General features: G+C 39.6%; 1 protein-coding gene across 1 annotated transcript; it reads left to right on the plus strand.

Moving 5' to 3' along the window:
* Positions 1–508: 508 nt before the first annotated feature.
* On the plus strand, positions 509–2,113 carry LOC121404204. The gene is made up of 2 exons (XM_041593437.1): positions 509–1,796; positions 1,874–2,113. Exons 1-2 carry the CDS (start codon positions 711–713, stop codon positions 1,880–1,882), a joined length of 1,095 nt encoding a protein of 364 aa, XP_041449371.1. The 5' UTR covers positions 509–710; the 3' UTR covers positions 1,883–2,113.
* Positions 2,114–13,928: the final 11,815 nt, after the last annotated feature.

Consider the following 13,928-nt stretch of genomic DNA (forward strand, 5'->3'; position numbering starts at 1 on the left):
TTTCTCTTATAAAGCCTTTTTTCAATAATTCATCTATTTGGGAATCTACTTATTTTTTCTCTTGATATGAAAGTCTTCTTGGAACGGAGCATACAGGTTATTCTGTCTTCATTTTAAGATTAATTTCATAATTATGCTGAATTGATGGGATGTTACTTAAATCTGAACAGTTAAATTTTAACAATTCAATGAATTTACTACGTTTTTCATCACTCCGCCTCGGGTCTATATTATAGGAGCAATTTTCATTTTTTATATTGTTAGATTGTATTACTATTATTATCGTTAACCTACAATTGTATTTACATATAATCTTGCACCTTGTATAAAATATCGTAATAACTTTCGATAGTCCTAGTTCTGCGAACTAGAACTATGTGGAATTAGGTCAGAGAGGGAATATCACTAGTATTGTTAACCCACATAATATCGACTCTTGCACCTTGCGTAAAATATCGTCTTGGTCGTTTAAGTATCGATGGACTAAACGAAAGATCGGAGCGAGGGAGACAGAGTCACTTCCTGGCTGAACGAAATTGAGAGGAGTACTAACATTTGACCTGCGGAACAAATCAAAGAATTAAATAAACATCCGTGGATATTCTGCGACAATAACTTCAGAAGTGGGATCGAGACACTTTAAAGTACAAGCCTACATAAGTATAGGATCAGTGGCATCCACGACAATAAGTATTTTCATCATTTCATAAATGGCTGATGAAATGATGGACAAAGAAAAAATTACAGAGTGGCTGCTGGAGAATGAGATAATTTTTCCAGCCAGCGCAACACTAAGACAGCTACGCAAACTTGCCATAAGTGGTGGAATGGAGGAGGTATCTGGAAGTCTGGAGAAATTGGAAATTGAAAACCACCATAACGTTAACATAGAGGGAAAAGTGTCTGAAAGCGATCAGATGGACGATTTAAAAGATGAAGAAGACTTGCTCGACGCAGCAATTAGGGTGGCTGAGAAGAAGAAGAAACTAGCTGCTCTAATGACAATGGATAATAATGTGACGGACGATATCCGAATGGTTAAGCAGCTTGTTGTCCCATTTTCCGCCAGTGAAAATGATGAAGGCTCCAAATGGATCTTGGATTTTGAACGGATGTGCAGAGGCGTGAACGAAAGCAACCATTTTCGACTTCGCTGTGTGCGAATGTTGATGAAAGCGGGAACCGAGGCGGACTTGTTCATGCGTGTCGACAAATCGAAGACTTACGATGAGTTTAAAGAAAACTTCCTGAAAACTTTTGGTCGCAGTAATTCAACTGCTGATGTGGTACTGCTCTTGAAGGAAACCACTTTCAATCCAGGGAAGAACTCCGTAATGGGATACATTCTTCTGATGGAAGAAATTGCTATGCGTGCCGACATCGAAGAAAAATTAACGGTTCAGTTTATCATTGATGGTTTTCGCGATCGTTCTACCAGTATCGCCTTATTGTATTCAGCGACGACCATTGGAAAACTTAAGGAGCTGGCCCGTCAATACGAGGCTTTAAGGAAGAGTACCCAGACGACTTTCAAGCGCTCTGAGATGAGTGCATCAGGACCTGACCAGAACCAGGTGCGCTGCTATAATTGTTCAGCGCATGGACATTACGCTTCATCGTGTCCCGCACCTCTGCGGGAGAAGGGATCGTGCTTCCAGTGTGGGTCCATGCAGCACAAGGTGAAGGATTGCCAACAGAAGCCTGTGCCAACTCAACGATCCGTGAATACAGCCAGCAACCAGCCGATGATGGACGACGGAGAGCAGCACAATATGTTTGTTCCTATTATGAATCAGGTAGGGGTATATTTTTACACTGATATAAAACGCAGGTATCATATTAAATTTCTTTCTGCCATGTTGGACACCGGTAGCGCTATTAATTTGATGCAGCGTGCGGCGATGCCTTATGTAAATTTTGATGATGTACTAAGACCAACTGAGTATTGTGGAGTAAATGGTTCAAGAATAAGCACTTTTGGAAAAATAGTTGTTAAAGTAAATTTTCATAACATAGAGAAAGAACTCATATTTTACGTTGTACCCAATAATTATGTATCTAGTAATGTCCTTCTGGGGCGTAGTTTCCTTGAACATTATGGAATAAAATTGATTTTTGAAAATAGAATTGAAAATTTAAAACGAGTAATGCAAGTAAGTATGGAAAATAGAATATTAGTGAACAGTGACAGTGACTTAATAGGAAATAGAATATTAGTGAACAGTGACAGTGACTTAATAGGAAATAGAATATTAGTGAACAGTGACAGGGACTTAATAGAAAACAGAACTGTAGAAATTAGTGACAGTGACTTAATTGAAAACTGACTTAGTAAACATTGACAGTGAAATTGAAAATAAAATATTGGTAAACATTGACGGCGACCCAATTGAAAACATAGTATTGACAAATATAAATAATGAGTTGAGATTATCAGATAGCAATAACAATGATTTAGTGAAGGATGGAAATGATGATAAGATTAGTGACCAGTTAAATTTAAAAAGTAGTGACTATTTTTTAAAAGATAATGAGCATATGGCAAAGGAAACATTAGGAATATCTGACATATATATACCATATATATATAGTATTGATATAACAAATGAAGATGACTGCTTCAATATAGACCCGAGGCGGAGTGATGAAGAACGTAGTAAATTCATTGAAGTGATCAAATTTAACTATTCAGATTTAAGTAATATCCCAGCAATTCAGCATAATTATGAAATGAATCTAAAACTGAAGACAGAAGAACCTGTACGCTCCGTTCCAAGAAGACTTTCATACCAAGAGAAAAAAGAAGTAGATGCCCAAATAGATGAATTATTGAAAAGAGGCTTTATAAGAGAAAGTAACTCGCCCTATACTTCTGCAATAGTATTAGTTAAGAAAAAATCAGGAGAAAAAAGAATGTGTGTAGATTACAGGCAGCTTAATAAGATATGCATTCGTGATGGATATCCGTTGCCTCTAATAGATGACTGTTTAGAGAGATTGGAAGGGAATAAAATTTTTACAATTTTAGATTTGAAACACGGATATCACCAGGTAAAAGTATCAGAGAATTCGGTGCAGTATACAAGTTTTGTCATACCTAGTGGTCAGTATGAATATACAAGAATGCCCTTCGGACTTATGAATTCACCAGCAGTATTTATGAGATTTATTAATTTTATCTTGCAACCATTAATTCGCGAAGGTAATGTAGTAGTTTATATGGACGATATTGCTATAGGTTCCAAAACGTTAAATGATCACCTCATAACAGTAGGTAGAGTATTAAGAATTCTCGCTGAATATCGATTAGAAATTAAGATTAGTAAATGTCAATTTGGTTATGAAAGTATCGAATTCTTAGGATATACACTTAGTGGAAAAGGAATAAGCCCAAACTGCGAGCACACAGCAACAATTAAGAATCTTCCGTTGCCAAAGGATCGCCATGAAATGCAAAAGTGTTTAGGATTATTCTCCTATTTTAGGCGTTTTATTCCGGCGTACTAAAAAATAGCAAAACCATTACAGGAACTTACGAAACCAGGGGCTAAGTTTGAACGTCAAGACAAGTGCATACAAATTTTTGAATATCTGCGAGAGAAACTAATTTCGTTCCCAGTATTGGCTCTTTATAATCCAAATCGAGAAACAGAGCTGCATTGTGATGCAAGTAGTGAAGGTTTTGGTGGAATTTTGTTGCAGAAACAAAATGATGATAAGTTTCACCCAACGGCATTTTTTTCACAGAGAGCGACCAAACTAGAAGCAAGATATGAAAGTTTCAAGCTCGAAACATTAGCATTGATTTATTCATTAAGGAAGTTTAGAATCTATTTAGAAGGAATTCCGTTCAAAATTATAACGGATTGTAACGCAGTAGTCTTATGTTTAGGAAAAGGACGCCTTAATTCAAGTATTGCCAGATGGGCCATGGAGTTAGCTAATTATAATTACACTCTGAAACATCGCAATGGAAAATATATGGCCCATGTTGACACGCTTAGTAGATATCCTTCAGCGCTTAATCAAGATTTTGAATATGAGCCAGTAGTTACAATTCATGAAAGTGATAACAAAGACCGAATAGTTTCCGTAATTGACATTGATGACATTAGTCTTCAGCTTCAGATAACACAAAACAGAGACAACTATATAGAGAAATTGAAAGAACAATTGGAACATGGACCTGTTAAGAAATTTTCTTTGAGTGATGGAATTGTGTATAGATTAAATGAGAATGACGTCGAATTATTTTATGTCCCAGCTGAAATGGAAACGCACATAATCAGAAGAGTTCACGAGAAGTTATGTCATTTAGGAACTGAAAAATGTATGAAAGAAATCCTAAGGCACTATTGGTTTCCGAATATGAGATCTAAAATTGATTCATTTATAGGAAACTGCTTAAATTGCATAATGTTTTCAGTGCCCACACACGCAAACAACCGAACACTTCACAATATTCCTAAGCGACCAATCCCATTTGATACATTACACGTACATCATTTTGGACCACTTCCCGCTATTATATCAAAGAAAAAGCATGTGCTAGTCATCATTGACGCGTTTACGAAATTTGTAAAATTGTTTTCTGTAAATACGACAAGCACGAAAGAAGTCAACAGTTGTTTTTTAAAGTATTTTCAATTCTATAGTCGTCCACGTAGAATTATAAGTGATAGAGGATCATGTTTTACATCATTAGAATTTAGTAAATTTCTGTTAGAAAATAATATAGAACATGTGAAAGTAGCAACTGCGTCACCTCAAGCGAATGGTCAGGTAGAACGGGTGAACAGAACCATAAAAGCTATGTTGGCCAAAATAACTGAGCCAATAAATCACGAAGATTGGAGTAAACTCTTGATAAAGGCAGAATTTGCAATTAACAACTCAGTGCACTCGACCACGAAAGAATTGCCTACAGTGTTGTTATTTGGAGTTCAGCAAAGGGGTTGTAATATTGACGCGTTGACAGAATATTTAGATGACAAGCAAGACCAACCGCAAGGTGATTTAGAATCAATACGTAAGAAATCTTTAGATAAAATTGAGCATAGAGTGAAGAGTATTTTGAAAGGAAGCACAAAACCCACATTGAGTTCTTAGAGGGAGATTTCGTTGTAATGAGAAACATTGACACCACAATCGGTACAAATAAAAAATTTGTTCCAAAATACAGGGGTCCGTACATCGTCAGGAAGGTATTGCCGAATGACAGATACGTGTTAAACGACATTGAAAATTGCCAGATAAGTCAAATCCCGTATGACGGTGTTGTAGAGGCATGCCGGTTGAGGAAATGGGCCGATTGGCGTAATCAGTGTGAAAATAACTCCAACCTAAGTAGTTAACATTTTATATATATACACATATAATTACAATTAACCTTAATTACAAACTCACGATCGAGGACGATCTAATTGTCAGGATGGCCGAGCTGTTAGATTGTATTACTATTATTATCGTTAACCTACAATTGTATTTACATTTAATCTTGCACCTTGTATAAAATATCGTAATAAGTTTCGATAGTTCTAGTTCTGCGAACTAGAACTATGTGGAATTAGGTCAGAGAGGGAATATCACTAGTATTGTTAGTGATAGTATCGTCTTGGCCGTTTAAGTATCGATGGACTAAACGAGAGATCGGAGCGAGGGAGACAGAGTCACTTCCTGGCTGAACGAAATTGAGAGGAGTACTAACATTTGACCTGCGGAACAAATCAAAGAATTAAATAAACATCCGTGGATATTCTGCGACAATAATATCAATACTATATATATATGGTATATCTACGTCAGATATTCCTAATGTTTTCCCTTGCTATATGCTCATTATCTTTTAAAAAATAGTCACTACTTTTTATATTTAACTGGTCACTGATCTTATTATCATCATTTCCATCCTTCAATGAATCATTGTTAATGCTATCTGATAATCTTCAGTCAATATTTCTATTTGTAAATGCTATATTTTCAATTGGGTCGCCGTCAATGTTTACCAATATTTTATTTTCAATTTTGCTGTCAATTAGTAAACATACTTTTTTTTCAATTAAGTCACTGTCACTACTTTCTACCGTTTGGTTTTCTATTAAGTCCCTGTCACTGTTCACTAATATTCTATTTCCAATTAGGTCACTGTCACTGCTCACTAATATTATATTTCCTATTAAGTCACTGCTTATAGCTTCTAACTCTCGATCGGCGCAGAAAAACTAAGTCCCTATACCACTCCCTAGCATGCACTATTAATTAATCTAGGAGCTAAACTAGTTTTAAATAAGAGAAATTTTACAAATTTGTTTGGGGAACCAGAGGCTTTTACAAGAAAGGCAAACCTGGACTGAACCCAGCTTTAAATTCCTATTATAAACTATTTTTGGAGCTTCTAGGCCACTAAGCCGTATTCTGGGTCCTATCTGAGCCCTATTATAGGAGATATTTGCTCTTTCTTTTTGCATTTGGGAGGCGTTTTTCAAGTTTTGCTCAAGCCTATTACTGCTATCGCTCCTATATTGGCTAAATCTCTGACTAGCACTTCTGGCAGCGCCAATTGCGAACCGACGAGCTGCGGCACGAGCAGTTTGATGTGCCAGAGTCTCTCGCTCTCCCAAGATATACCTGCGGTCTATTAAACTTCTTTCTTGGGCCCTGCAAACTCTATCCTGCTCTCCTTCTAACAGTCGTCTCCGTTCGTAGTATCTACGCAGGTGTTGTCGCCTCTCTGTATTTGTCCTTTGCTCCTCACGTCTAGTCTGCGCGTCCGTGAGCCTTATTATGTGTTGTACTGTATTTTGTGCCTGTTCTCTAATCCCATAGTTCAGGTCCTGTCTTCGTCTGGACCGACGCTCAGTATCGGTCACTTGCTCCTCACGTCTAATCTGCGCGTCCGTTCGTCTCACTATATGCCCTACTGTGTTTTGTTCCTGCTCTCTATTCCTATAGTCTAAGTCCTGTCTTCGTCTGGATTGACGCACAGTATCGGCCACTTGCTCCTCAAGTTTAATTTGAGCATCTGTTTTTCTAACTATATGTTCGGCTGTATTTTGTTGCTAGCTCTTTTAAAACTTAATCCAAAACATTTGGATAAAAAATATTTTGAGCATAAATAAACAAACGGCTGGGTGTACCGACTCTGGAACAGGCCACATAAAGTTGACCATGTGAAAAACATGATTCCTCCAAATTCACAGCACAAACGTGAAATGTTTGCCCTTGGGCCTTGTTGAGGGAAATCGAAAATAATAAACGCACAGGATATTGTAATCGTTTGAAATCAAATGGCAAATAAGCTGGAATCATAGGGATACGCGGTATCAAACAAACTTATCCTTTTGATTTACCAGTTAAGTTCGTAGCTTCAATCAGATTTGGCAATAATTTGTTCATTACCAATCTGGTGCCATTACACAGTTTTGGTGGATTAATATTTCGCAATAATATAATAAAAGAACAAATTTTCAGATTCAAGCAATGCGGTGGCATAACAGCCGGTTCCAATGAATTTAAAAATTCAATTGGATAATTCATTGCCTCATCTTGATTCATAGCACTGTCAATTGATTTATATGTCGTGACTAAACCTGACAGTTTCGCTTGAATTTTAAAATTAATGGCATTGATATGAATGTTCTTCGGTGCTATAATGGCGCGTTCTCTTAACCAATCATTATTTCTGTAATTCTGAAGAATATTCGGAAAAACACATTCAATCAATTCATGTATCGATTGCGCAATTGTACAAAAATGGTTCGGTACAGCGATCCGTTGGTACTGTCGATTTGTATTTTTCCATCACTAATTTCTAACAATTGTTTTGAATACTCATGGGCAGCTGAATCATTTTGTAGGTGAATACGCATATTAATGTTCAGTATCAATTTTTTTACATATCTCCAAAGAACTGATGACTTCAATCAGGCTTTTATTTCATCAGCTGGAGTTGACCGAGGAATGACAGGCAATGTGTTGACTACCACGTAAATCTTGCATTGGTCGATTAAATCTTTCAAGGAATTTTTATTCGCCATTGTACACTCATCCCATGAAATAATAGACGTAAATCGCAGAACTTTTGCCATATCAGAATTTCTCGAAATATTGCAAGTTGGAATTCAATCAACTGTACATTCAATGGAAATTTTAATGCAGAGTGTGCGGTCCGACCACCTTCTAATAATGTAGTAGCAATTCCCGAAGATGCAAGTGCCAATGCAATTTTTTGTTGCGATCGAATAGTCGCTAATATCAATGAAATAACGAATGTTTTGCCTGTACCACCAGATGCATCCAAGAAATATAATCCACCTGCATTATTGGAAACGGCTTGCATGATTGTGACATATACATGTTTTTGCTGAATATTCAATTTGGTTATATTCCATTGTACAAATAAACGCAAATCATTAGAATTGAATTCCTGCTCACGCTGCAACTCACGATCAAACAAATAATGCATATGACGATTTGGTGCAGTCATACCCAATTGTACTAATGCTTTATTTGCTATCGTTAGACAAATATCTTCACTTATTACACTACTCGACAAAATCGAACTTTTTTTTTTTCAAGGATCCAAACCTACTTTTTCTGATAGATATGGGGATTTACAATTTTTTAAAGAACTGTTAGTGTGTGTTTGTGTGTGTTTTTTGGTATGCATACGGTACATAAACCGTCTACAAATTTGTCGTCGCAACTAGAACTTGAACCTGTTGGACTGCGGAGAGGGATTCCTACGTCGAGCAAATGAGGGTCTGAAGACACGGCGACAGCCTCTGTTGATTGCAGTTGTAGAGAATGAGTGAACAGGCAGTGATGGTACTGTTTCTGATACTGATTTTATTCAACAAACTTAATTTCTATTTATAGGTAACAAAAGGTACAGAAAGTGCTGAGTCTAGTTAGAATATGGTAAAAGGGAATTGGAATTAATATTGAATTAATTTGGATTTAATATGATATTGTGTTATTGGGCAATTGTGATAGTCAGCAATTGCACCAGTGTTTTTGCCCTCTGACGAGCGATCGCATCGTTGGCAGAAATTGCTGCAGAAGCGGTTATTGTTGACTCAGCTACAATGCCTTGTCGTTTGTTATTATGTCTCCCGTTACATGGGTCGACCTGACTTATTCGATAAGTGTATATTATGTAATATTAATTACTGCATAAATATGCGACTGAACATTCTCCCGGCCGTTGAACTGGTGTTCAACCATCGCCCAAGTCGACTGAAAAGCGGCGTGGAATGGGGATCGGCGGTGATGATCCGCGTGGCTCTGCTTGGTTGATTGTTGACGGCCTTGGGTTCCATGATTGATACTTCTTCCGGAGAATGAACGCAATAATCAATAGCATTGATATTGCTAGGGCAGCATAAGTAGCGATTTGATGATGCTGCACTGTGTTGAGATGGTGTGGCAGCCTTTGTTGATTGATTGCCACTAATTGCAGGCGTAAATCTTCCAATTCTTGAAGATAGTCTGATGTCTGGTTCTCCAATTGTGCAGTTGCTGGCGAAGGGGGTGTCGTTGGTAAGCGTATGTCCCCAAATCGAGTGTAGGTTGATTTGACTTCACTGATTGTTGTGCTGAAGGTACTGATGCTTATTTCTGTATTGCGAGCAGTGCATCCAGGTGACAGTGAGAGCAAGCCAGTTCCTTCTAGTTGTATGGTTGATGGAGACCCGTTGCAAACTGCCTGAAGTCTCATTGTAGAGTGTGTTGCAAAAATCCATTTATTTGCTTGCTGAGTTTTGGACCACACCATGTCCGCCTTCGTGTGGGTCACTTCACATAAAGGTGCTGTTTTATTGTTAAACAGCTGAAACTCACAGCGATTGTCGACATTGAAGACTGTTTGATGATCAAAGCAGATGTATTCTGCGTTGAGTAGTTTAAAGCAGCGTCGAAATTCTTCTGGAGTAAATCCCATGAATTGATCTCGGTGAGTGTTTACAGTGATTATGGTCGTTTTGAGATTGAACAAGCTCCAACTTGTTGAGTCCCAGACAGGAATCGGCATGATACTGAAAACTTCGAGCTGCACTGTTGAAACTAACGGTAGTGTCACCTTGAAAATGACGTGTGTGGTAGTCAGTGTTCCTTCGGCTCGCATTAGCCTGTACAATTGTATCACATTTTGTGTTGTGACAGGCAGCATTTGATCAGCTGGCAAGTGATCCCGGATTTGGTCTAGTTGCTCTCTTAATTGCTCAGGAGATACTAGCGTTGGGCTTATTGTCCGATGGTGAATGCCGATTAATACATCAGATATGTCAGACTGCATACGTTGAAGACTCGTTGTCAGCAGAGTTAGTTGTGCTGTGAGCCCTAGGTATGACTGAATTAGATGATCGCCATGATATGTTCCTCTTTCTCGGCTGATGGTTGCCACTTGTTGTTCCAATACCTTTAGGCGGTTGTCCATGGATGACTTATCCTTCCTGATCACGTTCATTGTGGAGTCGACAATTGACGTTTGATTTCGTAGTAGATGTAGCAGAAAGTCTTCGTTGGTTTGTACCTTTTCGATAACTCTGGCCATTTTCTCAGCATATGGTGAGTCAGGACACCGAAATAGCTGGTGTGCCACGTTTTCACCCCTCATATCCAGCGGTGATCTGGGGTTGTCGAGAGGCCTTCATTAGCAATACTTCCTGTTCCTAGTTCTTTGTACAAATGTTGAAAGTGTTGAATATAGGTGCACGCTGGAACATTTTTTAGTTCAGGGAAATTTGGCATTCCGGTTGACATGACTTGTTCAGCTTCAACGTCAAGGATGCTGTTTCTGTGGTTGTTATACAGCCTTTTCGCTGATTTTACCGGAGCTTCCCAGAGGCCGCCAAACGATGGGGCCCGAGGAGGAATGAATTTAAAATCCACTTGTTTTTTGTTGCAATGATTTGTGATCAGAACATGTGCCTTTTCGCTAAATATTGATTCTTTCAATTCCTTTAGCTTGTTATTTGCGCCGACGAAATTTGTTGCGTTGTCGCAATGAATAGTCTGACACTTCCCGCGTCTGCTAAGGAATCGCCGGAGTGCTGCCAAGAATGCATCTGTGGTTAAGTCACTTACTAACTCCAGATGTACAGCCTTTGTGGAGAAGCAGCAGAATACGGCAATGTATGCCTTATCTGGCCGTTTTCCTCGGATTTTATGGTGGATCATAATTGGTCCACAGTAGTCAACGCCTGCATTAAGGAATGGGCGTGCTTGCGTGACTCTTTGTGCTGGAAGATTGCCCATGATCTGGTGCATCAGCTTTGGTCTGGCTCTGGTGCATGTAATACAGCTATGTATGATGCTTCTAGCCATCGTCTTGTCGTTGATAATCCAATATTGTTGTCTTGCGATTGCCCTTAATGCTTGGGCACCGCAATGCAGATTTTCCTCATGAAGCTCACGCATAATCATTTTGACTATTGGGTCGTTGTACGGTAGCAGGATTGGATGTTTTGCATTGAACGGAATTTGAGCTTCTTCGAGTCTTCCGCCAACTCGGATGAGCTCATCATCTCCTAGTAAGGGAGATAACGAAATGATCGAACTCTTTTTATCCACTGTTTTATAGCGTTTTAATTGTTTTAAATCCGCTGTGAACTCAACTTGTTGAATCGTTCGCAGGATCATAGTGCGAGCACGCCTTAGTTCTCCTGCGCAAAGTGTCGTTGTAGGTGCTCTATTAGTTTTGTAGCAGAAGCGAAACATGTACGCTACAATACGTTGTAGTTTGTTGAACGAGTTGCTATGTCTGCATGTGTATAACTCTTCTCCGAGAGAGCTAGATGCGATTGGCAAGCTGACATGCTTAGCCTTTCTCTCGAGATTGCTGGGGTCAATGATGGGTGGTTTTGTCCATTTATCTTCTGATCCGTGCAAGAATAATGGTCCGTATAGCCATAGACTATGATCCCTTAGCTTGCTTGCTAGGATTCCTCTTGAAAGGACATCTGCTGCGTTGTTGGCTGATGAAACATGACGCCATTGTAATTGGTTCGTCAATGCCTGGATTTTGGCGATTCGATTTGCCACGAATGTGTGGTATGTGGACGCCGATGCGTTAATCCAGGACAGTACAACGGTGGAATCAGTCCAGAAGATTCCTGATACTGTGTCAGGATTCATATGGAGATCCTTTCTAACTCGATTGGTGAGTTCGGCACCTAAAACTGCAGCGCACAGTTCTAGACGTGGTAGGGATTGTTTGGCGGTGGGTGCTACTCGAGATTTTGAGCATAATAGTCGTACAGAGACCTGATTGTTTTTGTAGGTGGCTCGTACATACATTGCCGCGCCATAGGCTCGTTCCGATGCGTCTACAAAGGTATGTAGATCCTGGGTGACTGGCACTTTTCCATCATATACGTGCCGGGGAATCTCCATTGAGTTTAATGATTGTAGGTCCTCCCGGTACTCCTTCCATTCGTTTTGGAGTTGTAATGGCAGTTCATCGTCCCAATCGAGTTTAATCTCCCACAGCTGTTGCATAAATATTTTTGCCTTGACTATCACCGGGGCAAAGAGACCCAGTGGGTCAAAGATTTGGGCCAATTCTGAGCACACGACCCTTTTGGTGATGCGTGTTGCTTGGCCTTTTGTGGTTCGTCCTCGCAGTTGGTCTTGTTTTGGCATCCAAATGAGACCCAGCGTTTTCACGCTGTATTGCTCTAATGTTTCACCTAGTTTGACGTCGTTGACAATGTCCTCTTTAGGGATTCCTTGCAAGAGCTGGTCGTTGTTGGAGCACCATTTGCGAAGTTTAAGGCCGAACGGTAGCAATATTTTATTAAGTTCATGTTGAACTTGTATCGCTTCCTGAATGGTATCCGCGCCAGTAAGACAGTCGTCCACATAGAAATCGTTCTTCAATGCAGCAGATCCAATAGGTAATCTGTTTTGGCTCCGAGTTGCCAAATGATCCAGACATTTCGTTGCCAGGAATGGAGCAGATGTGGTCCCATATGTGACTGTTTTTAAGCGATAGTACCTGATATCTTCAGATGGATTGTTTCTCCAGACTATCATCTGATGAAACTGATCCTCTGGACTTATCCACACTTGTCGGTACATTTTCTCGATGTCCGCTGTGAATACGTACTTATGTATACGAAAACGTAGTAGAATGGACATAAGTTCACTCTGAACTGTGGGTCCGGCATGCAGAATGTCGTTTAGAGACTTTCCACTTGTTGATTTGCATGATGCATCAAACACGACCCGTAACTTTGTGCTGGTGCTCTCAGGTTTGAGTACACAGTGGTGTGGTATGAAGTAGTGTCTCTCCGGCACTTGAGTTGCTGGGACCATCTTCATGTGTCCAAGTCCTTCATATTCATTCATAAATTCCACATAGCCTTTCCAGGTGTCTGGTGAAATCCGTCGCTCTAATGCCAGGAATCGTTTCGTTGCAGTTTCCAAAGACCCCCCCAGGGCTGAAGAGTGTTCGGAAAAAGGGAGTTTTACTATCAACCTGCCATCCGATGCTGTTTGTAAGTTCTCTATAAAGTGAGCTTCGCAATGTGCTTCGATTGGCGTGCGTTTTCTTCCGTCTCTAAATTGTCCAGAGTCCAGAATTTTTCCATTAGCTCGTTGAGTCCAATTGCACAAATGGATGCGGAGTTGTGTGCAGACCTGATTTTTCCTGCCACAATCCATCCCAATTTTGTATTTTGCAGCAACGGACCTCCTGACTTTGGCTGTTTTTGGTCTGGGAGTAGTAGCGAATAATAGTGTTCTGCTCCGATGAGCATGTCGACCTTTCCCGGTTTATAGAAATCCGGATCTGCCAATGGGCAATTGTTTGGTATGTTCAAGTTCAGTTCATCGAGTGCCTGCGCTGGTTGATCAGCAATTATCTGAGGTAGTACGAATGCTTCAATTCTTTGCGTAAATCCGCCGTGAAGTGATTTTATTAGAAC

This window comes from Drosophila obscura, unplaced genomic scaffold (assembly GCF_018151105.1).
Source record: "Drosophila obscura isolate BZ-5 IFL unplaced genomic scaffold, ASM1815110v1 contig_188, whole genome shotgun sequence".
In the NCBI taxonomy this organism is placed as follows: Eukaryota; Metazoa; Arthropoda; class Insecta; order Diptera; family Drosophilidae; genus Drosophila; species Drosophila obscura.

What these genes read in the sequence shown, in the direction of transcription:
- LOC121404204 (XM_041593437.1), top strand. Translation starts at nt 711, where the DNA reads ATGGCTGATGAAATGATGGACAAAGAAAAAATTACAGAGTGGCTGCTG.